This window comes from Zonotrichia leucophrys, chromosome 11, assembly GCF_028769735.1.
Source record: "Zonotrichia leucophrys gambelii isolate GWCS_2022_RI chromosome 11, RI_Zleu_2.0, whole genome shotgun sequence".
Taxonomy (NCBI): Eukaryota; Metazoa; Chordata; class Aves; order Passeriformes; family Passerellidae; genus Zonotrichia; species Zonotrichia leucophrys.
In genome coordinates, this window is record NC_088181.1 from 6,357,099 (window position 1) to 6,379,445 (window position 22,347).

General features: G+C 59.4%; 2 protein-coding genes across 14 annotated transcripts in view; both read right to left on the reverse strand.

Moving 5' to 3' along the window:
• The window catches only part of WWOX (WW domain containing oxidoreductase), a 476,614-nt gene extending 474,036 nt beyond the window's left edge, over window positions 1–2,578 (reverse strand). For all 10 annotated transcript variants that reach the window (XM_064722806.1, XM_064722812.1, XM_064722813.1 and 7 more), the window contains exon 1: window positions 952–2,578. In XM_064722806.1, the coding sequence (XP_064578876.1) occupies window positions 952–1,142 (191 nt within the window). In that variant the 5' untranslated portion in view covers window positions 1,143–2,578. The remainder of the gene's footprint in view (window positions 1–951) is intronic.
• A 1,075-nt stretch (window positions 2,579–3,653) lies between these two features.
• On the reverse strand, window positions 3,654–22,316 carry NDRG4 (NDRG family member 4). Of its 4 annotated transcripts, XM_064722817.1 has the most exons (17): window positions 22,183–22,316; window positions 18,485–18,576; window positions 18,000–18,044; window positions 11,801–11,906; window positions 10,459–10,579; window positions 10,143–10,205; window positions 9,888–9,948; window positions 9,515–9,601; window positions 9,363–9,419; window positions 8,929–9,032; window positions 8,365–8,421; window positions 8,218–8,269; window positions 7,628–7,675; window positions 7,359–7,394; window positions 7,108–7,159; window positions 6,536–6,574; window positions 3,654–5,951 (listed from the first exon to the last, which is right to left on the reverse strand). In XM_064722817.1, exons 1-17 carry the CDS (start codon window positions 22,217–22,219, stop codon window positions 5,797–5,799), a joined length of 1,212 nt encoding a protein of 403 aa, XP_064578887.1. In that variant the 5' UTR covers window positions 22,220–22,316; the 3' UTR covers window positions 3,654–5,796. The 4 variants fall into 4 exon arrangements, with proteins under 4 accessions (XP_064578887.1, XP_064578888.1, XP_064578889.1 ...); XM_064722818.1 differs by lacking the exon at window positions 6,536–6,574 and having other exon boundaries at window positions 22,183–22,314; XM_064722819.1 differs by lacking the exons at window positions 18,000–18,044; window positions 18,485–18,576; window positions 22,183–22,316 and adding an exon at window positions 14,203–14,361.
• Window positions 22,317–22,347: the final 31 nt, after the last annotated feature.

Below are 22,347 nucleotides of genomic sequence, written 5' to 3' on the forward strand. Positions count from 1 at the left end.
ACCTGTTGAACTGGCTGTGTAACAATTATGCTCAATGATACCTTGTTGTTTCATAGGTTTGTTACTTTCACCTAGTGATTCCTTCCTGAAAGAGCTTTTGAAATCAAAGGAAATATACAAGCAATTGACCTAAGGAAAACAAACACCTAGAGAGAAATTGCAGCTTTTACAAAGTGTGGATAAACGAAAGCATTCTGTCCAGCGTTTGTAAGAGCAGAACTTGGGAGGACAAGGCACTGGTGAGATGAAACCATACTTTTTGTGGAAGGGAATAACTCTTGTGGCTTTAAACAGAAGGAGGTCCCAAGATCAGCATGGCTATAGAAACCACACAAGAGGAGAGAGTGTATAAACACATATTCTACTGAGTTATCTCATCCTGCGGCACACTCCCTCTGTAACCCGGGAGGATGGGATGGAATCCTGTCCAGCAGCACGGGCAGAAGGAGCACAATGCAATTTTTCATCTCTTGCCCCAGGTGTACTGAAGAGCTGCGGAGCACGCACAGGGTTCAACTTCCACCGCACCTGTTTCTCCTCTGCTCCCACAAGGAGGCAAACTGACCAATCTGCGATATTGTGTGAGCCTTAACCAGCACGCACAAAGATCGCTCCGGAGCCCTGAGGCGCCCTGGAACAGCTCCGGGCCGGCTCCCGGCCGCTCCGGCATCGCTCCCCGGCGGGTCCCGGGGCTCCGGCATCGCTCCCAGGCGGGTCCCGCGGCTCCGCACCGCTCCGGCCGCTCGGAGCGGCTCCGCAGGGGCGGCTGTGCCTGTGAGAGCCTTCGGAGCCCGTCCCGCACAGCCAGCCCAGCGCTCCCGCAGCCGGGCGGGCACCACACACACGGACCTCGCACCAGCCCCGCGGTCCGTCCGTAAGGGGCGGCTCCGCGGACGCTGCCGCCGGGCGGTCAGAGCACTCCCGGCGCGCTCGCCCCGCTCCTGCCCTTACTTGGCGTAGTAAACCCAGCCGTCCTTGGTGGTGCGCTCCTCCCAGCCCGGCGGCAGCTCCTCCTCGCTGTCCGTGTCCTCCAGCCCCGCGTACTTGAGCGCGGCCATGGGCTCGGCGCGGCCCCGCTCCGCCGGCGCGCCCCGCTTCCGCCCGGCCCCGCGGCACCATGGGAGCTGTAGTTCCCGCCGCATCGCCCGGGGCGGCGGGGACACCGCGGTCACCGACACTGCAAAGGGACCCGGTTGAGCTCGGAACAGGGGTCGCAGGGTTTAGGCTGCTCTGGTGGACCCTAGTGAGGCACATCTGGAGTGCTCTGTCCAGCTCTGGGATCTCCAGTACAAGGGAGATGAGGAGCGAGTGGAGAGGGTCCGATGATGAGGGGTCTGGAGCGCCTCATGTGAGGAGGCACCGCGGGAGCTGCGCCTGTTTGGTCTGGAGAAGAGAACACTGAGAGGGGATCCCATTAATGCATGGAAATATCTCAAAGGTCGGTGCCCAGGGGATGGTGCAAGGCTCTTTTCTGCCGTGCCCAGCAGTGGGACGAGGAGCAATGGCCATAAACTAAAACACAAGTTCCACCTCAAGATGAGGAAGAGCTTTTTTACGTGGAGGGTGGCAGAGCTCTGGAGTAGCTGCCCAGGGAGGTGGACATTCAAAACACATCTGGACACGTTCCTGTGCCACCTGCTCCAGGTAACTGTGCCTTGGAAGGGGGATTGGACTGAAGATTTCCCAAGGTACCTTCCCATCTGAGCAGTTCCGTGACTTTCAGGGCGTCAGAGGCTTCCAGCCCTCTGGAAGCCGCTTTCAGAGCGGTGAATACAGTGAGGCCCTGGGAAGCAATGGGAAATGAACTGGTCTTGAAGGGCAAAAGTTCTTTATCCCGTTAGCTGTCCCCACCTCATCTCGGGGATGAGACTCTTCCTCATTAGTGAGGGATCCTTGCTGAGGAAGGCCTGGCTGGAGAGAAGAACCAACACCCACCTGGGACCCTGCAGGTGGCTTCACCTGCTCAGAGGCACAAACACAGTCACCTTACCAACCCTGGCTCATTGGTGACACAGCACAGTCAGCTGCAAAGGCTGAAGCATTCAGTGAGTTGGCAGAAAGCTGCAGTAACTCCGTGCTGGCAGCTGAAGCCCTCTCCCCTGTGCAGCTGTGACAGATGGAGAGGGAATGGCTGTCACCATTGCTCAGCTGCTTCTGATTCCCAGACCTGTGTGCTGTCATATTTCTGTCTGTTTACATAACCAAACCCAGCAGCCAGCGGCTGTAACAGCATTGTTGTCCTTTAGAGGGGTGTTTTAAACAAAAATCAAGGCAAAGGCGGCGCTGGGCAGAGGATGTGAGCACTCCAAACCACACCAGGTGGCAGTGCAGCCTCACAGATGCACCGCAGGCTCTAACTCGAATTTTCATGCACTATTTGAGACACTGACCTATATCGTTCCCTCACTCCCCACTAATAGCATCCGTATCTGGCCAGAAAAAACAGCCTGAATTTTTTTCTGCCCTGCTGCTCCCATTGCTTTGCAGGTTTCCCCGAGGGATTACACGTACTAAATGATCTCCTCCTGCTAGAAATAAAAACTCATGCATCATCAACAGCCTGTTCTCATGCAAGTATTACTGGCAGCATTAAAAAAAGCTGTGACTATACTTTTTTTGGGTAAACATTTGGGAAGGAAAGCTTCCAAGAAGAGGTAACTGAATGTGAGATGGACCAGGTCCCAAGAAAATAGATTATTTAATCTGAAGTACAGAAAAAGAGTTTTAATTTAGCAGTAGTACTGTAGGGATATGGAGTTGTTAGTTTTCTTCCTGTTGCAGTTTGTCAGTATTCAGCATCCAGCACTCCATGAATTGCATTCAGTGGGAATGTGGAAATAATTTGTCTGACATCCTATCCCAGCCATCTGTACAGCATAAAATCTGCATCATGTCCTGGATGGATACAGCAGCATTTCTGCATTTCAGTGATAAGGGTGGGGTGCGTGCAGTGTACCCTATCCCCCCAGGTGAGGCTTACCCTGACCAGCAGAACCAAACCAGCCCAGAAAGGCTCCTGGGCTGCCTGCCCACCCCTGAGCTCAGCCTTGGCCCTCTGCATTCCCCCCACATGCCCAGGCTTGCTCTGCCCACCCCAGGCAGCCATGAGTGTGGATTACACAGCCACAGCGTCTCCATCTTTGGCTCTGGGCCCTCTGCAGGGACTGGGACCAGTCTGGAGTGACCCAGCACAAGGCAGACACTGACACACTCAAGCGGGGACAAGGATGCAGGGATGGGATCCTTCCCTGGTAGGACTTCATGCACTTGGAAAGGGCCATGGCCTGGGATACTCAGACCTTGATGGGGAGACAAACAGGGAGTGGACACGAAAGCTGAGTCTCCCAAGGACCCTGCTCATCCCCACAGTTGTGCAGCCACAGATCTTTCCTTCCCCAGTGGATACCCCTTGGATCCAACATCACTGGCTACAACTGGCAGCTTTCCAGCCTCCATCCACTCTTTACACACAGGGCAGCCTGCCTATGGCTACCCCAAAGCCAAAGCACCCACAGCTTTCCCCCATGTGGGCATCACTAGTGGGGTTGGTGGCCAAGGTGTGTCCCCCTTGTCCTCTGTGACTGCCAGGTCTCTGCAGGCAGGCCCCAGCTGGGCTCAGACCCATTTCTCTGCAGCATGTTGTAAAGAGCACAGCAGGTTCTTAACATCTTTATTAGTTAGTTGGTTTATTTCCAACACAGTAACTCCTCTCTACAACAACAGGTTAGTTAGATCCGGTTTACATATTGCTGTCTCACGAGTGCTGCGGCCTCCGTGCCGCTGTGACAAAACCAGGCTGCACTCAGACAGGAAAATGTGTTAAATTCCGCTGTGACTGAGGAAAAAAAGGAAAACCAACAAAAATCAAAAAAACAAACCACCAGGGAAAACCAAACCAACCAACCAACAAAACCAAGGTGAGGAACTGAAGGCGAGCACGGCCACACCACCTCCAGGGAAACCACACGGCACTGCTTGGACAAGAATGCGAGGAGGAGTGAACCCAAAAAGGTCAGGGATTGGGCAAACCCTTATATATATATTATGTATAGGTATTTATATATATATATCATCTGGAAGGACACGCTGAGAAAACAAGAGATCGCAGCGGTATCTACCGTAAAAAGGAGCTACGTAGCTTTCAGAGTCACACCAAGAAGGAAGCACACAGCAGAACAAAGTGGGGGACAAAGGGGCACACTGGTGTTTTGGGGTGACCTTTCACCAGGGGAGGGTTTGGGTGGGGCACGGGTCTCAGGGCCAAAAGCCCTCATACACCCGCTGGGAGCCCCAGGAGCTCTGTGCCCTTCACTGGGGAGCAGGGATGGGGTCTGAGGGCAGAATGCTTTTGTGGGGCTGGCTGGGACCTGCTCCAGCGGGCTGGTTCTGCTCGCCCAGGTGGTGGCACCTGGTGGGTTCCCTGCTCAGGTCCCCCATGGACACCCTACAGAGACCTGAGCACCCATCAGCAGAGGCAGGGCCATCCTTACGTGTGCCAGGAGGGGCTGGGCACGGCTGCTCGGGCAGCAGAGGCTGGGTGGCCATCACTGGGGTTATGCAATGACAGGGGTCTCTGTGCTGAGTGGGAGAGGCAAGAGCCACCTGGAGTTGGTGGGGGCCCCACGGCCTGGGGGGAGCCAAGCCCTTGAGAGACGCCCTGCGCGGTGTGCGGGCAAAGTGCTGGAGGTGGGGGGTGGATCTGGGGAGCCTCGGTGGGTCTGGGCAGCTGTGTGGGCAAAGCCAGACCAAGGAGCGCTCCCCACATCCCATGGGTCACCCCACAGTGTCAGCACCTTGTGGTGAGGCACCTTGCGGGGCAGGGGGTGCTGAGGGCTCCCCAGCACGGCGGGGGGACTGTCTCATCTTATTGCTAATGGCTCCTCGGTGATGACACCCACAGGTTGTGGCAAAACTTGAGGTGGGATTTGCTGTGTGACATCCCCTGAAACAGTGGCCTCTGGACCCTGGCAGGCTCAGCCCAAGAGCTGGGAGTGGAACTGACAGTGTGGCAGGGCCAAGCCAGCCAATTCCTCCCTCCCCAGTGCATTTCTGGTGGCAGATGGTAATTGTCCTTCTTGCAACAAGGGACCAAGGAAGTGCCACCTCCGGTGGCAGGGGGACACTCATGCCACCCTTCTGCCATTATAGCTTCTGGAGTAGGGCTGACCTCTCTTCAGTTGCCCCAGGGCAGCCCTCAGGGTACATGACCAGGGCGAAGGGACAGTTTGGGATGTGATTTCTCATGAGGCTCAGCCAGCTCTGGGGTAGCAAGTCCTGGGTGTGCTGGGGGATCCCGTGCTAGCTCTCCCTAGAGAGGGCCACCAGGGAGAAATGAAAACTGCATCCCTAGGTACAGACCAGTGACCTCCCAGTAACGCTGCTCCCTGTTCCTGTATTCCTTTTGGTCAGCCATCAGTTGAACTTGGGAGACCAACCTACCTCCTGTGTCCTCTCCACGTGCTGTCCCATCCCATCATAACATCCTGTCCCCATCTCACCACCCTGACCCTGCTACCCCATCCTGGCCCTGTCCCCCTGCCACCCACCCTCCCAAGCCAGGGCCAGGCCGATGCTGGGGAGGGTGAGGACCAATGCAGAACCATGTGTGACTGCTGGACAAAGCCCCTCTCCTTCTCCTGTACCAGACAAGGGGGTGAGGCCAATGGCAAAGAAGACAAATTGACCCCGAAGAAGCGAGGGCCCTGGTGGAGGATGTCCACGGGGCGGGTGGGTGCTGGCGGGATGCTGACGGATGGGAGATGGCTCTGAAGGAGACGTCGGCAGCGGGCGCGGGCCTCAGCACGAAACCTCCATGGTGTGGTTGATCTGCCCCATGGCCTCGGTGCTCTCCGAGTGGGTGCAGGCGCGCGGGCGGGTGCCATCCACGGAGCTGGCGCTGGTGAGGGAGGCCGTGCGGGAGCGTGCCAGGCGGGTCATGCTGGCAGATGGCACTGCACGGGCACACAGAGACGGCCACGGTGCTCAGATCCCTCTGAAAACCTGAGCCAACACTGCCACCAGCCCTGCTCCCCAATGCGACTGAGCCTGGGCACAAGCTTGCAGCAAGCGGTGCTGTGACAACACGAGCAGCTCCAGGTGAGGGACAGCAGGGCAGGGCTGCTCTGGGCAGGCTGAACACCAGGCTCACTCCTGGGCATGCAACCTCTGGGCATCAGGCAGTGGGAACCCCTGACTACCATGCTCCAGGAAAAGAGTGAGCTGGGATCAGAGCTCCCCTGGCTGCCCAGGGTGTGCAAGGAAGGTGGCACCATCCCTCAGCCAGGATGGCCCACCTGGAAGAGGGTACAGTGGGCACACTGCCGAGACTGTGCCTGCATGGAGGGGGAATTGTCTGAATGGCATTTCTCAGCCCCCAGCCCTGGCTTAGGGGGCCATCTCAGGCAAAGCAGAGCGAGGCAGTGGGCATCTGGCAGGAAGGGGCCAGTCCTGCACCCAGGCTGCTCCCAGAGGTGCCCAGGCAGCTGGAGGGCACAGGCCAGGCAGGCACCATGCAGCAGCGGGCACTGAGCGGTACCTGTGCCTCCACTCAGCCTCCGATCCTTCAGGTGGGTGACTGGCAGGGGCAGGAGAAGGGCAGGGAGGGCAGAGAGAGAGTGTCAGCCCTGTCAGCCACTCCTCTGGGCCAGGAGCCCCTGCCCAGCCCACGTGTGCCTGCTCACGGAGCTGTCCCTGTGCACGCACACTGCACACACACACGGACACACGGACACACACACACATGGACTTTTGCAAGCATGCACACATGGGTCAACATGTACACACACAGGTCAACATGTGCACACACATGGTCTTAAACTGTGCACACACACACACACACAGACTTCTGGACGTCAGCTCTGCTTGTCTTCATTGCACACACACAGCCCCTGCTCATGCATGCCCACACACACACATATGTGCACACCAACACGGGGAGCCTGACACACACATTTGTAACACAGAGCCTTTGTACACACATCTGTGTGCACACAGAGCCTGTACTCCCCAGTCCCCTGTGGACACACTGACAGATAGACCTGCAGCAGGTCAGCACACACATGGGCACACACAGACCCACACCAGCCCCAGCCCAGCCCCAGCACTCACTGTAGCCCATGCCTTGCAGGAAGTACTTGAAGGCTTCGGTCAGCTTGCCTGGCTGTAGGGAGAGAGCAGAGTGAGCTGAGCTGAGGCAGCACTGAGGCTGAGATACCCTCTCAGCCCTGAGCAGCTTCTGGCAGCCCCAGTGTGAGACCCCTATGCCCTCATCAGCCCATCCCCAGCTAGCCAAGGACAGCACCAGTGCATGTCTCAGGGCCCAGTATGCCCAGGTAACTGGGGAAATTGTGAGGGCTCACCTGTGTGACCTGGGGCAGCCCACCAGAGTCAGCCATCTGCAAAGAGAAGGTCCTGCTTAGTTTGGGAGGGTGCCTGTACTGCCCACCATCCCCCCGTACCCACAGGCAGGATGCCACTGCTGGGGTCACCCTGCTCTGCCCATACACCCCCAGCTCCAAGGGCCATGATGGACCTGGAATGGAGAGATGGGGACACCCTGCAGCCCTGGGGCAGAAGGCAATGGGGCATTTCATAGGCAGCAGGAACTTCCCTACTGCCACCAGCCTACCTTCAGGAATGTGGTGTTGGTGGGATCCAGCTTGGAGTTACACTCCACCTGCAGGCAAGAGAGATGATATTAGCACCCCAGGAAGCCAGGAGCCAAGAAGAAGTAGTCCACTGTCCCACAGCATTCCAGCTGGCAAATCCCACCCCAGCCAGGAGCAGACAGGGCACTAGGGGAGCCCTGCACCTGCAGGACCTCCATCCCTGACATGGGACAGAGGGGACTTTCCTCCCACTAGTCTGGGGACTGGAACGGGAGGTGAGGGGGACTGGTGAGTCACTCTGGTGTCACATGGGTGTGTACAGGCACACAAGTGTGCCAGCAGCTGTGTGGGTGCATGTGGCAGAGCAGGGAGCGCCCGTGTGCCGACACAGCCAAGCGTGCACAGAACACATCTGGGCATAGAAGAAAGGGAAATTTTCAGGTGTGGCAACCACACAGCGCTGTGTATGCAGAGGTGCCCACACGAGCAGGCAGGTCTGCACACGAGCAAGCAACTCCCACCCCCAGGAGCTGCCGTGTGTGTGAGCAGGCAGTGAACATGTGCGTGCCCATGCGTGGGCATCGCCCGCCTGGCGCCCTGCAGCACTCACCACCCCCTCCTCAGCAGGCGCGTTGTCTCCGACCACCAGCATCACGGGGCAGCTGGAAGTGACAGGAGAAGGGGCCTGGTCAGGGATTGGTCTGAGTGAATTTCCCGGCCCAGGGACCCCTCCATGACTTGCTGGTGTGACTCTTACCGCAGCGTCTTGGCATTGGGCACAGTCCCAGGCCGGTTGATGTCCAGGTCCCTGCGGCTGATGGGGGAGAAAGGCCAGTGTGAGCTCATGGGCAGGTGCCACCACTGATGCCACAGCACAAGAATCAGGCCACTGTCAGCCCCAAGAAGCCACACACAGCCCTTCTGTCCCAGCACCTTGTGCATGGAGGATGCCCCAGCCATCTCTGCCACAAGATGAAGCACCCAGCAGAGTGGCAGGGCTCCCAAACCCCTACATGCATGGGACGGCATCTCTGCCCCCTTTCCCAGGCCTGTGCCAGCACCCAGTGCAGGAGGAGACGTGGGAATGTGTACCCATGGCAGTGGGCTCTGGGACATGGCTCAGGCACCACCACTCCCACATGCCCAGCCAGCAGTGGCAGACAGGTTTGCACTGCTGCCTGCATGCACTGGAGGGTGATGACAGCACCCAACAGGGGTGTGGGCTCTCACAGTGACCTCAGAGCCACCCACCAGCACTGCAGCCCTCACTCTAGCACAGACAGGGACCCAGCCCTGCAGTGGGGCTGCCTGGAGCACTCACCCATTGTACATGTTGAGGAAGAGCTGGAGGTTGAACTGGTTCACCACACTGCCGATCTGCTGCCGGTAACTCTGCACCAGCTCCGTGTTGTTCATCAGCTCCTCCTGTGCCAGCAGGGGATGGAGGTCAGGGCAGGTGCTGGGGACACACCCTGCTCCCCAAGTCCTGCCCATGCCAGCACAGACAAGGGGGAAGCTGGGCATTGCAGCTGGGCACAGTGGTGCTGCAGGCAGCACACCCAGGCAGGACATGGGCACAGGTCACAAACTCATCAAGGTTAAGCCTCAGACCAGGCAGGGCTTGACTGAGCCCAACCCCGTATATGGGACAGGCCCAGTGGCACTGTGGCACTGGCAGGGCACAGCCCAGGTGACCCAGCTGGGATGCTGGGCCAGGGACTGGTGGCAGAGGCCTGGAGGATGCACAGCCCTTACCTGGCTGAACAGGTGGGACAGGACAATGTCTGGCAGCGTGCTGGTGAGGCCAGAGAGCTGCAGAGGGAGCACAGGGAGTTACTGCACTGCCTTGGCTGCCTCCTGCCCCAGGAAGCTGCCAGGACTGGCAGGAGGGGTCGGGGCCTGCCCACCTTGGCAGCTGCCCAGTCAATCCAGCCTTTGCCATTGGGGTCGATGTTCATCAGGACCAGCCCTTCGACCAGGTCAGGGAAGATGAGCTGCAGAGAGCAAAAGGGAAGAGGCTCAGAGGGGAAGGGAGAGGTGCCCTGGGCAGCCCCCCACCAGAGCCACTGCAATGGAGCTGATGTGACCCCGTCCTGGGAGCAATGGGAGACCACCCAGCCACTGTGGCCTTGGCACTGCTGTCCTGTGTCCCCCAACCCCCCAGGAGCCTCTGCAGCAACAGAAACTGCCTGGAGGTACCAGCTCCTGCTCTTCCCCATGCCCTGGACTGGCAGCAGGTACAAACAGCTCAAGGCCAGCCCTTCCCAGCCCCAGGCTCACCGCAAACTTGGCCAGCACGTAGGCTCCTGCCCCAACACCGATCCCAATCACATACTTGAACCTGGAAACATGGAGAGGGGTACATGAGGGACAGCAGGCTCCAACACGTTCCCTGGGACACCCCTCCACCCACAGCAAGAAGAGTTGCAGGATGTCAGCTTACAGGGACAACTCCCCCAGCCCCAAATCCTTGTCTTCTGTCCATGTCCCTGCCAAGACCCTCAGCCAGCAGCTGTGGAAGAAAGGCTGACTCACCCGAAATGCTGCACCACGCTGGGTAACATGGCAGCCAGCTGGTCCATGGATGGGTACTGGTACCTGTGGCACAGGGAGGCACAGGATGGTCGTTATGGAACCTGTTCAGAGCACAGTGTCTGGGACAGGGCAGCTGGGCTGCCTGAAATGGTCAGGGAAATGCCACCCACCTGCAAACCACCCACCCAGGGCCAGTCATCTGCCACAGGCTTTGGAAAGACCCACAGGCAGAGCACAACTGCCAGGCAGCAACAACCCAAGGGGCAGGGAGGTGAAACCCCAGCAGGCACAGCGAGCCCCTGCAGCTGGCACCTACCCCTGAGGGAACTGTGAGGCTCCTGCCTGCTGTCCTGGTGCATCCACGTGGCACACCACAAAGTGCTTCGTGATCTCCTGCATGTCCTCGTAGTTGAAGAAGGTGTTGAAACAAAGCTTGTCTGTCAAAGGGCAGGTGGGTATCAGGGACCAAACACCCCAACTCTGGGGCCTGGTGGGTCAGGGGAGCATGGACAGCAGCTGCCCACCCTCCCACTGCCCTTCAGCCAGGAGGTGACACCAAAACCATCCCATCCCCTCCCTCCAGGCTCCTTGTCCTCCCAGCAGGGACCACAGTTGCTGTTAGCAAGGGCTGCATCCCTACAGGTGTCAGGAGGCATGGGGATGGACAGACACAGCCAGAATAGGGAGTTTGGGGTGACCTCATTCTCAGAAGGATGGGACTGAGGGATGCAGAGCCCAGGACTGCAAGACCACCCAGTGGGCAGCAGGATTAGCAGCCTGGGGTATTAGCCCTGTCGTCAAGCAAACACAGGATTTGAGGAACAGCTGCAAATCTCCCTGTTTGGAAAGAGTCAAAGAAACATCCCCAGCTGTGGACAAGACCCCAGCACTGCAGTGGGATACAGACACTACCAGGGCTCGGAGGGCTCCTGTCCTGTTCTGTCCCATGGCATCAGTGCTGGACATGCCTCCCAACACGTGGGGTGAGGCAGGTTGTGAGGCCTTGCAGCCAGCATGACGTGTACCTGAGCAGCCAGAGCTGCTGCAATGGTGACACAGCTCATGTGGCATGTCAGTGACTCAGCCTCAGCCGCCAGCAGAGCGGGAGATGCTTCTCCCCACTCGCAGGGAATTGAGCATCCTGGCTCAGCTGGGGGCACAGGGCTCTGGGTGCAGGTCTAGGGCTGCAGGCTGACAGAAAGTACAACACCTCCACATCAGAGCCCCAGCTCGGGGTCCCTCCTTTCCTGCTATTCCCAGTCTCTCTTGTCCCCCATTCCGCTCTGCTGCCAGACGGGTCCATGCTCTGAATACCAACAGGCTGGAGATGGCAGTGAGAACCAGCCCAGCATCCCCCGTGTCCCATCCCTGCCTGCTGTGGGCAGCATCCCCTGTGTCCCATCCCTGCCATGGCCAGCATCCCCTGTGTCCCATCCCTGCCTGCTGTGCTGTGGGCGGGCAGGCAGCACTGGGGTGGCCAAGCCCTCCTGGCTGTGCCTGGGCTTTGTGTCCAGCTGAGCACCCAAATTCCCCTGGTGCTTTCAGATACCCCGTGCAGCCATGGGTGGGGGCAAAGGAGCTGAGCCAGGGGCCATGTCCTGGCAGCCCTGGGGCCCAGCCCTGCCTGCCCTGCAGCCCCAGCTGGGAGCAGCACTCACGGTTGAGGCCCACATCGTGGTAGGTCAGGATGGCCGGGCGGTTCCCCTTGGGAGAGCCCCGGATCACCACGTGCAGCAGCCCGTAGGGGGTCTCAATGTCGTGTTCCTGGGGAAGAGGAGACAAAGGGTGATGCCCACATGCCCTAAGGCATTCTTTCATCCTCTCCTGCCATCACACCCTTCCCTGCTGCTTCCCCAAATGGCTGGGTCTTGTGGGAAGACACGGGAAAGAGGAGCAGCTGTCCCAGGAAAAAACAGCTCTGGGTATTCCAGAGAGGGTAGAAAGCAGGACAAATCATGAGGGAAGGGAAGGGAAGGGAAGGGAAGGGAAGGGAAGGGAAGGGAAGGGAAGGGAAGGGAAGGGAAGGGAAGGGAAGGGAAGGGAAGGGAAGGGGAGGGAAGGGAAGGGAAGGGAAGGGAAGGGAAGGGAAGGAAGGAAGGGAAGGGAAGGGAAGGGAAGGGAAGGGAAGGGAAGGGAAGGGAAGGGAAGGGAAGGGAAGGGAAGGGAAGGGAAGGGAAGGGAAGGGAAGGGAAGGGAAGGAGGAAGGGAAGGGAAGGGAAGGGAAGGGAAGGAAGGGAAGGGAAGGGAAGGGAAGGGAAGGGAAGGGAAGGGAAGGGAAGGGAAGGGAATCTTCAAGGGCTTGAGACCGAGAAAATTTTGGCAACAAGGGAGGGGCTCACAGCATGGCCCAGTTGGGCACAGATTTGATGTATCTGGGACAAACAGGCAGAGGTCAGACCTTGGACAGCACTCCAGGAAATGCTGCAACTGATCCCAAAATTACAGCTAAAGTAACTTTAAAACCTGAAATAGCAGTGCCCCCACACAGAGACAAAAACTACCCTGTGCCTCAGTTTCCCTGTCTAGAAGGGCTCCTTTCCTTCCACATCCTGGCCCTTGCTGACAGCCAGCACAGGAAACTGAGCGCAGGTGCTCCCCAAGGACAAGGGACCAGAGGTCCCCTCCAGATGCCCACCACCCAGTCCAGCAGCAGTGACCCCGGGGCTGGGATTGCTGGGTGCAGCATGTGCTGAGCAGGGCAGGGCAGGGCAGGGATGGTGGCAGGGTGCCCAAGCATCACAGCCCTCACTGCTGGCACTGGCAGCCCCATGGCTGGGCTGGTGGGAGGGGAGCAGGTACGTGGATGCTCACGCGGGTTACACGCCACCAAGGACTCTGAAGGACACGGGCCTGGGTGGGAGAAACAGCCTGGGGACAGGGTCTCCTCACTGCAGTGCCTCCCCTCACTGAGACCTGCTGTCCCTGGGGGAACACGGTGGCCAAAAGCAGATCCAGGAGACATCTCTTCTCATCCAAGGGCACCCTGACCCCATCCCTCATCCACAGCTGTCCCTCCACCCTCTGCAGCTGCATCAGGCAGAAGTGCATAGGCAATGACATCCCTCTGCAACAACAGATTGGGACACTGAGGCAGAGCAAGGGCCTGGCCCAAGGTCACAGAGCAGGAGACATCCATGTGGTGTGGTCCTGGGCACAGGGCTGCCTCCTTGCCAGCACCATCCCCGTGGTCCCCATCACATGCCCAACAGCTCAGCTTTCAATCCTACCCCAAAATCACCTGCCCACGGTAGCAGATCCAGCCTCAGCACTGCTCCTTCCTGCCCCCCACCCTCCAGCAAGCCAGGCACATCCTGCCCGTGGTGCAGCCTCTGCAGCACCGCTGGCTACCACAGCCCTGCCCTTTGCCGCAGGGATGCTCGCTGGGGGAAGAGCCTCGGCATGCAGGGGATGCACGCAGCAAGGAGAGAGGGGAACAAACAACCCCCGGCAAGGAAAGAGGGGCACAGACAACCCACAGCAAGCAGAGAGGGGCACAGACAACCCACAGCCCCAGCAAGGAGGGACATGGGGGTCTCAGCACCCACAGGTGTCTGAGCCCACCCATGTCCAGGCTACCGCTGCAGTGCTCCCACCTCTCTCACCCCCTCTGCACCAGCCTGTTGCCATCGGGTGTTGCCATCACCGCAGAGGCAAGAAAACAACTGAGGGCTTGTTTCAAAACAGGCAGAGACCCTGTCCCTCTGCAGCTCGGGGGGTGGGCAAGGGGCAGCGTGCCCCCATCAGCACACAGCCCCAGCACGGGGCACAGCCGCTCACCCTCAGCCTGGGCACAGCATCTCTGCCCGCCTCGGGGAGGACACGCTCAAGGACAATGCGTCCCCAAAACCTGCAGCACATCAGGGATGCGGCAGCAGGGCTGGGGGAAGGAAGGGCTCCCCAGCCGTGGGTCCTCCCTGCCCCATTGCCTGCCTGACCTACTCCGAGCCCTGCCGGCTGCAAAGGCCCAGCCTGGGCAAGCAGCTGAGACGCTGGGGCAAAACACCTGCGGAGGGAGGGAGAGAGGGAGGGAGGGCAGCGAGCAGGGCAACGCGGTACCTACCCCATCCCAGCACTCCGGCATGGTGAGGAGCTGGGCGGACGAGGATGCTCAGGTGGGCCAAGCTGGAGGCGCGGGTGTGGGGCACGGGAACGCAGCGCCGGGGCTAAGCGGAGCTCTGCGCTGGCTCAGCCCCTCGCCTGCATTTATAGCGGAGCCCCAGCCCTGCGCTGAGCCCTCCCTCGCCCTTCCCCCTCGGCAGGCTTGGCCTCCATTGCGGGCGAGCGCCGCGATGGAGCCAGCACTCAGCCATTGGCTGCCGCGGGAATTATTCATGCTCCAATTGGCCCCAAATACCCTTGTTTATGAAGAAAAAACGCCTGGCACCGTGCGGTACCTTCTCCATCTTCCCTCTTTGGGCAGACGGAGGCAGGCGGGGTGTCTGGACTGGCATTCCCGCGGAGCAGCCCTGGCACGGCCAGGGCAGTGCCCGCTGTGCCCCTGCACACACCTGGCTGCGGCCACACAGAGCCACACAGAGCCCGCAGCCATGGCCAGGGCCCTGCAGCCGTGCCCGGGCAGGGCAGCACACACACAGCCACAGATGGACACGGGCACACACTAAAAAACAGGAGAGGGACACGGCAGGCGCGCTGTGCCACGTGCCCGTGACCATGTGTGTGCATGCACAGGAACACGTACCAACACAGACACACATGGGCTTGGCAAAACCCTGTGTGCCAGGGGAAAAACTGGGAATGTTAATACCAGACCCACACCAAAGCACGTACACCCCACTGGGAGGAGTGGCACACCCCCCAGGCCAGACCCTGTGGGTGTCAGTACCTGTTCTGTGCATGTCGTGCACGCCAGGAGCACACCTGCTGCATCAGCATGGATGCCACGGCCATCACTAGTGCTGCTGGATGCACAGCGAGCTGCACACCTGCAGAGCCTTGGACAGGTGTGCACAGAGGGGCACACACATGTCCATGCCTGTGTCACCTCGCCCAGCAGCACACCCACACAGCTGTGGGATGATGGCACACAGGGGATGTGCAGGGTTTCTCCCTGTCCTGGGGATGTGCAGGGTTTCTCCCTGACCTGGGCATCACCAGTGGCAGGCAAATAAAGCAGGAGGAGAGACAATCCAGCAGCTCCAAGGGGTTGGATCGTGGCTGTGGACTGACACATGCTGTGTGCATGCACACACGTGTGAGTATTCCCATGTGCACATGTGTGCAGTAGAAGATTTCTTCCCTAATTCTAACGAGGCCTTTTACCACCACGGCCCCAAGAACCCGAAGCAGTCTGTGGGTGCCCTTCCCCTGCACCCTGCCTGCCCCTGCCCAGCCCAGCACCACTGCCCAGCTTGGCATGACCAGCACAAAGCTGGGCAATCGTGGATGGAGAAGGAGTCCCACAGTCCCTTCAGTGCCCTTCAGGAACCCACTGAAAGCCATGTGCTACAAACAAGGCAGGGCTGCACAGGCAGAAGGTCTGGATGTGGGAGAAAGGACAGGCAGGCAGAGGGATGACATTCCCACTGCCTCCACCAGGCTTCACTCTGACTGCTCTGTCCCGTGGGGAGCTCAGACTCAGGAATGGAAAGAGGCATCTCTGCAAGTGAAGGATTGAGTGTGATGGGGAATTCCAGCTCCCAGGTGGTTCCTGGCACTCCAGGTGCCAGTTTTGGTTTCCCCAGCCCTGCTGCCTGTAGAGCCAAAGACCATGAGAGCCACAGTCCCCCCAAAAAAAAGATATGCAAAGGAACACAAAAAGACAGAAAGTGGTTATCAGAAGACAGAAGGGGTAGAAGAGCCAAGGTGAATGCAAAAGGGCTTCAGGGAGATGGGAGGGCTGAGCAAGGCTGATTTTGCTGGAGTAGCATCAAATGGGATCACCACTGCCTTGGCTACTAGCCCACATGCCAAGTGGGTGGCCCAGACCTCCTGCAGGATCCAGGGCACTGGGTCCCAGGGCACCTTCCCACAGCTCTCCTGCACCTTGGCTTTGTCTCAAGGGCTTTACTTTGGCTGGTGGCACAAGTGGGGGCTCCCCAGGCCCCCCACTGCCCCAGCCACCCTGAGCATCCCACTGGCTCCAAGGAGGAGCAGATGGACAGTGAAGAGTTAAGCTGGGGGCTGGATTGGATTATCCCAAGGAGGTGAGCCTAGAAAATTGGGTAAGATCTCCCCAAGGAATGGCAGGCAGCTCCCAGCCTTTGCACTGCACCAACTTGCAAATGTCAGAGTGGAGAAAAAGAGGTGGTTGCCCTGGCATAGCCCAGGAAACTCAGCCTATCCCTGCCCAGAGGCTCTTGGAGGGAAACCAGGAGGTCAAAGGGTCTGGCTGGCTTGGGAAAAGCTGCCTTGGTTGTTGCCCAATTACTTTTCTAGGTCCTGAAGTGCATCCCTGTGGCCTTTGCTGTCCAGAACTGCTCCACTTGGGCACCACCAGGGACACAGCTCAGTGCCACTGTGGGCCAGCCCCTGAAATACACAATGATTGTCCTGGGAGGGTCACTGCTCTTTAATAACCCCTCTGTGCCAACCAAGCCCTGCCCCAGCACAGCTGAGCCAGAGCCACACTGGTGCCTCTGGTGCTACTGAGAGCTCTGGGCAGCCTGGCACTGCCACCCCCCTCCTCGCCTCCTTCTCCCTTCCCTGTCTCTCTCTGGTGACACCAGGAGGTTTGGTGTCCCCTCCAGTGGCCAACAGAAGCCTGAGCAAGCAGAGAAAGGAGCAGCCCTGCCCTGCACACCCTGCTGCTTCCAGCCCCAGCACCTCACCAGCTTTGGAGCTGCTGGGGAGGGCACCATTTTAATTATTTTGTGCCTTTTGAGAGGGCCATCAGGTTTGTCCCACTCTGTGAACCACAGCAGGCAGCACCCAGCACCCTGCCAATGGCCTTGCTCCCTTACCAGCTGCACCCTCCCACCTATGCAGGTGGGCCAGCCTCAAAATTCTGGTCCTGCTAAATCAGGGACCTGTGCTCCGCTGCCCTTGTCCCAGGATGAATGAATTCCACACTTACTTTGTCCTTACAGGTGCTGCTGTTTCAGTGCTGTACCTGCAAGGGCTCAGCCATCACCACCCAATCCCACTCTCCCCTTGGTCCCACTGCTGGCAAAGTGGCAGCACACAGCCTGAAGTTGTGACAATCACTGGTGTCCCCTGGCAGGGAACACTTTGGGAGGGGGACAGGCAGCACTAGCCACCACCCTCCCTCCCCAGGGAGCCTGGTGCAGGATGGGCCTTGGCAGAGGTGTGAGAGGGATGCAGACCAACGTGGGAGCCAGGCACGAGCTGAGCTCCCATGAGTGCTGGAGCTGCATCATGGGGTTCCTCTGGAGAGCAGGAATGGAGGTACAAGATGGGCAGTGCCAGCCAAGAGAGCAGAGGGGCCCTGCTCTCCAAGAGAGGTGGGTGGTATAGGGGGCAATGCCCCAGCCCTCCAAAAGAGAAGGAGGCTTTCAAACACCCTTATGTAAGCAGGGAGCTGGCATTGCCTGGGAAACCATTGCCATGGCAATGGTAGAGGGGCTGGAAAAGCAGCTCGGCCTTCCTGAGAAGAAATTGCCTGTTTTAAAGGTTTTGTCCCCAGCCCATGGCCGAGCGCCCACCAGCCACATCTGAGCGCCAGCACAGAGATGCCTGGCAGCATCCCCCTGTCCCCCTCTGACAAGGACCATGATGGATGAGCAACCTCATGCACAGACACTGACCAGGCACTGCCTCCCATGAAAAGGGACAACAACACCCCTGAGTCCACTCGGTGCCCCCCAGCCTTTCCCGGGCAGAGGCTGCTGTTCCATGGGAAACCCGGGGGTGGGCAGCACCTCCCATGGCTGCTCCTACCTTCCAGTCTGTGTCCACAGTGGAGAGGAAGACATCCGAGTTCTCCTGGGATGAGAAGGAGCCGTTAGGGACAGAGACACCCCTCACCTCTGCAGTGCCCTCCCACCCAGCTCACAAAGCCCCTGGCACCACAGGCACCACTCCTGGGGCTGCAGGGGGCACAGTGCCCACATGTGCACACACACACACACACACACACACAGACACCCCTCCACAACAGCTGCACACACGTGCATGTGTTACCTGAGTGTGATGTAGCATGATGCGCAGCCTGTGCACACACATCCATCATCCCTGCAGACCTCACCTGTGCTCAGCCACACGGGCTCATCACCATGAGCACGCACTGAAAGCACCAATGTGCACCCAAAACCAGCACACACACACAGAGTGCCACCCCAGCACCAGCACACCACCCCTCCAGCCCTCCCAAGCTCCCTGTCCCCACATGCAGGAGCCAGAGCCAGCATGGTCCCCACACTCACCAGCTCGGCGTCCTGTCCCCGCAGCAGCGGCTTCTCCTCGGTGAAGCGCAGCTCGTGCAGCCCTGCCATGGTCATCTCCTGCAGCAGCAGCCCTGCAGGGCAAGGCACAGGTCAGGGCACGTCCAGCCCCCAGAGATTCACAGGGCTCCCTTCCATAGGGATGGGACCCAAATCAGCTCCACTGCACCCATCTGCTGTGGGCACTTGGTGCTTCAGCTTGTCCAGGGGCTGCAGTGAGCCCCTCTGCACAGAGCAGACAGTGCCTAGATGGGCTCAGCTCCCAGCTCCTGCCCAGCTCCAGTTCTCCCATTTAAGGACAAACCCATCTGCAGGGCGTGATCTTGGGCATACTGAGGGGTCAGCCTCATCTGTCCATGCTGGTCACCTCATAAGCACTCAACCCAGAGCAAGAACATCCAAATTGCCATCCCAGCTTTCATCATCGGTCAAAGATAGAAAATCCAAATTTTTGGCCAGTTTTAGGCTGCAGATAGGTATGGATGGGACAGAGGGAGATCTCCCTGCACAGGCAGAATGAGGGGTGATGTTTCTCAGCCATGCTGGGAGGCAGAGGGATGTTCCAAGCAGAAAGAGAACAGTGAGAGAGCCTGAAGTTTGTACAGCAATGATGGAAGAAATCCAAATGTGAAGCCTTTGCTCCCAAAGTCTTCTCCTCGCCTGTGAATCAGGTGCTGGCCTGTTGGTACCTCAGCCCCACGACTTGTGGGGACAGACCTCTCCATGGAGCCACAGCTCAGCAGCAGTGTGAGACTGGGTGCTGCTGACCTCAACCAACACTGGCATCTCCAAAAACACCCCCAGGCACAAGCTCAGCTCAGAGAGCATAAGAGAGCAAGGAGATCAGCAGCTGCCTGCACACAGAAGGTGAAAGACACAGGGAGCAGTCCAGGCTCCCCTGTGTTTGAATGGAATGGGTACCTGGCAAATCCCAGTGCCGGGGGATTATCTGCACTCAGACCTCAGGCATTGCCTTTGCAGCCTCTGTTTTCGCCCTTTCCACAAGACCAAGCCTTCAGAAAAGCTGTTGCTTCTCCAAATCAGCCAGCACTGATCCCACACCCTCCCAGCTGTCTCCCCCCTGTGCAATCTCCCTGGACATAATGGGGATGCTCTGGGCTGTACAGCAGCAGACACAGACCCACTCCATCCACACAGCCTCAGCCGAGCCTGCTCCACACTTTTTCCACCTCCAAACACAGGTGAACCCAGGCTGACAATGTGGGACAGCCAAGAAATGCCACAAATACTGCAAAGCCACCAGGAATACAGGAGCTGGCCATAAACTGCCCTCCAAAGTTTTTGCTCCTCCGACTGGGTTTTTCACTCAAAACTCAAGCAGGCTGTGCCACCTGCCTGCTCCCTGCAGACACGGCACTTTGCCTTGCTCCTTGGGAGCCGTCCAACAATCCAGGACTGTTGGGAAGGAGAAACACCACTGCAAAGCCTCTCGAGATTCCCAGGGCACTGAGCACCAGGAGTCTCTGTGCCACCCCCTGCCCAGAGAGTCCCACCAGGTCAGGGGATGTTGCGAGGTGCCCTCAGCCCCAAGGAGGGGCACAAGAGAGGGGCACACTGCTCCAGGCTGGGCTGTGCTGCTGGGGAGATGGCTCTGTGGCACAGGGACAGCCCTGGCCCACAGCCCACCAGCACAGCCAAGCCAACACAGCCTGCAGAGCCACCAACAGAGCAGCCCCACAACCCCAGGAGGAAAAACAGGAGAAAAATCAGCCTCACCAATAGCTGGGTCTGGAGGAGAGCAGGAGAGTCCCACGCTGAGCACACCAACCCGCCGTGTGGCCACGGCCCCGGGGTGGCTGGGAACAGCACTTAGTGTATGGTGAATGCCTTTATTAATTACAGCCTGCAGCTAGTATGGGAGGGAGGGAGGGTGGCTGAGCCATGAGGAAAGGCCCCGTGACCTTGTTTGCGTGGTGGGGGCAAAGCTGGCTCAGGGGGACGTGGCAGAGCCCTGCCCCTGCACAGGGTGGACAGTCTCCCAAAGTGGGAGTTTGGGAATAGAGCAGGGATCAGTAAGCAGGATCACAGCCACGCTGCCACCTTCCCTGGGTGCTCTGCATCCCATGAGGGTTCCCTGTCCCTCCTCAGCAGCGTAGCTGTGGGGCTGTGAGCAGTCTCACCCAGCCCCACTGGGCCACCGTTGCTGTGGAGGGTTGGTGAAGCCACAGCTCCAAGTCTCCCAGCCAAAACTCCAAACTTGGCTCCCATCTTCTGCCAGGCAGGCTAACGTGCCCAGCAACGAGCCTCTTTCCTTGCAACTCACCCCAGTGCTCCCCAGGCAGCACCCATTCCCAGGGTACCCCCCAAACACACCATCTCTGCTCCCACTCTGCCTTCCCAGTGTGGTGCACAGCCAGGACACGTCTCTTCCCTAACTCCCAATCAGTTCCAAACCCAGCAGGACACAAGTGCTCTGTCTGGGACTAGTGCTCTGCCCCACTAGGGCCCTGGCACTGTGCATATAGATGGGACAGGAACAGCCACATTGGCTTCCCTTCCCCTGGGATCTGCACTGCTGGCTAACTGCAGAACCAGCTTGTAGCACTATTATTATTATTATTATTATTATTATTATATCATGATATATCATGATATATCATGATATAATAATAATTATATCATGATCACGACAAGGCTGTGAGCTCCATTTCACACTTGGGAGCATGTTTGGTCACAGGGCAGGGATCCCTGAGATGTTGCCTCAGTGTCACAGGAGTCCCCACACTGAGTACCTGCGAGCTGCCCTGGCACGGATGTGGTGCCCACAGGATGTTGGCACGGACACCTCGGGCTGACTGAGCAGCAACAAACAGGCAGACAAATCAGGAGAAGTGAGGGCTGGCCCCTGCCAGGCAGTGAAGCCAAGGCAGCCTTCAGCGAGGCTGGCAGAGGGAGGAAGGGAACTTGCAGCTCAGTCTGGTGTGCCCCCAGCATTGCCCCCCGAGCAGGAGGGATGGGGGAGCACGATGGGGTGAAGGAAAACCCCAGTGTGACACAGCCTGGCCACATCCTGCTCCACTGGTGCAGGAAGAACAGCCACTGCTGTCTCTGAACCCGTGCGGGGCGCAGGACCCCAGCAGCCCCCACAAACCCCTCAAGTGCGGTCCAGCTGAGGGTGCAGGACCGGGCAGCCACACCACGGGAGCCGCCAGGCCAGGTCAGGGCACACGGTGCCACCGATGAGGGCTGAGCAGCGCAGAGTCCGGGGGTGGCGGAGGCAGCCGGGGGCTCTGGGGGGCTCAGGCTGTCTCGCAGTGGCTGTTGCTAAGAGCAGCCTCCAGCGCATTGTCGGGGCAGCGGGGAGGCTCCCAGGGGAGGCTGGCTGAGGAGCCGAGAGGCACCGCAGGGATGCTCCAGCAATGCCCCAGCCCCCCCCACCCCCGGCTGTCTGCTGCCGCCCCCTTTGCCTGGAGCTGCCGACTCCGTTCCCGTTCCCCAGCACCCCCGGCTGGGCTTTCCCCGCTGCAGCAAGGCATCGCCTCCCGGAGCCCGGGCAGGACCCGAGCCCGGCCCCCGCACCCCGGGAGCAAAGGCAGGGTGCGCCTGTGGGGCAGCTCCATCTCCTCGGGGGGCTCAGGGGCTGACGGCTCTCGCCGCCCCCGGTCCCGCCGCCCCTCCGGGTTCCACAGCCGCGCTCCGGCGCCGCGGCCGGGCCGTACCTGTCAGGAGCTCGATCTTATGCCGGAGCACCTTCATGCCGGGGCGGGCGGGGCGGGCTGCGAGCGGCGGCGGCGGCCCCGGCGCGGGGGGCGAGCGGAGCCGGTGCCGGTGCCGGTGTCGGTGCCGGTGTCGGTGTCGGTGCCGGAGCCGGTGCGAGGTGCGCG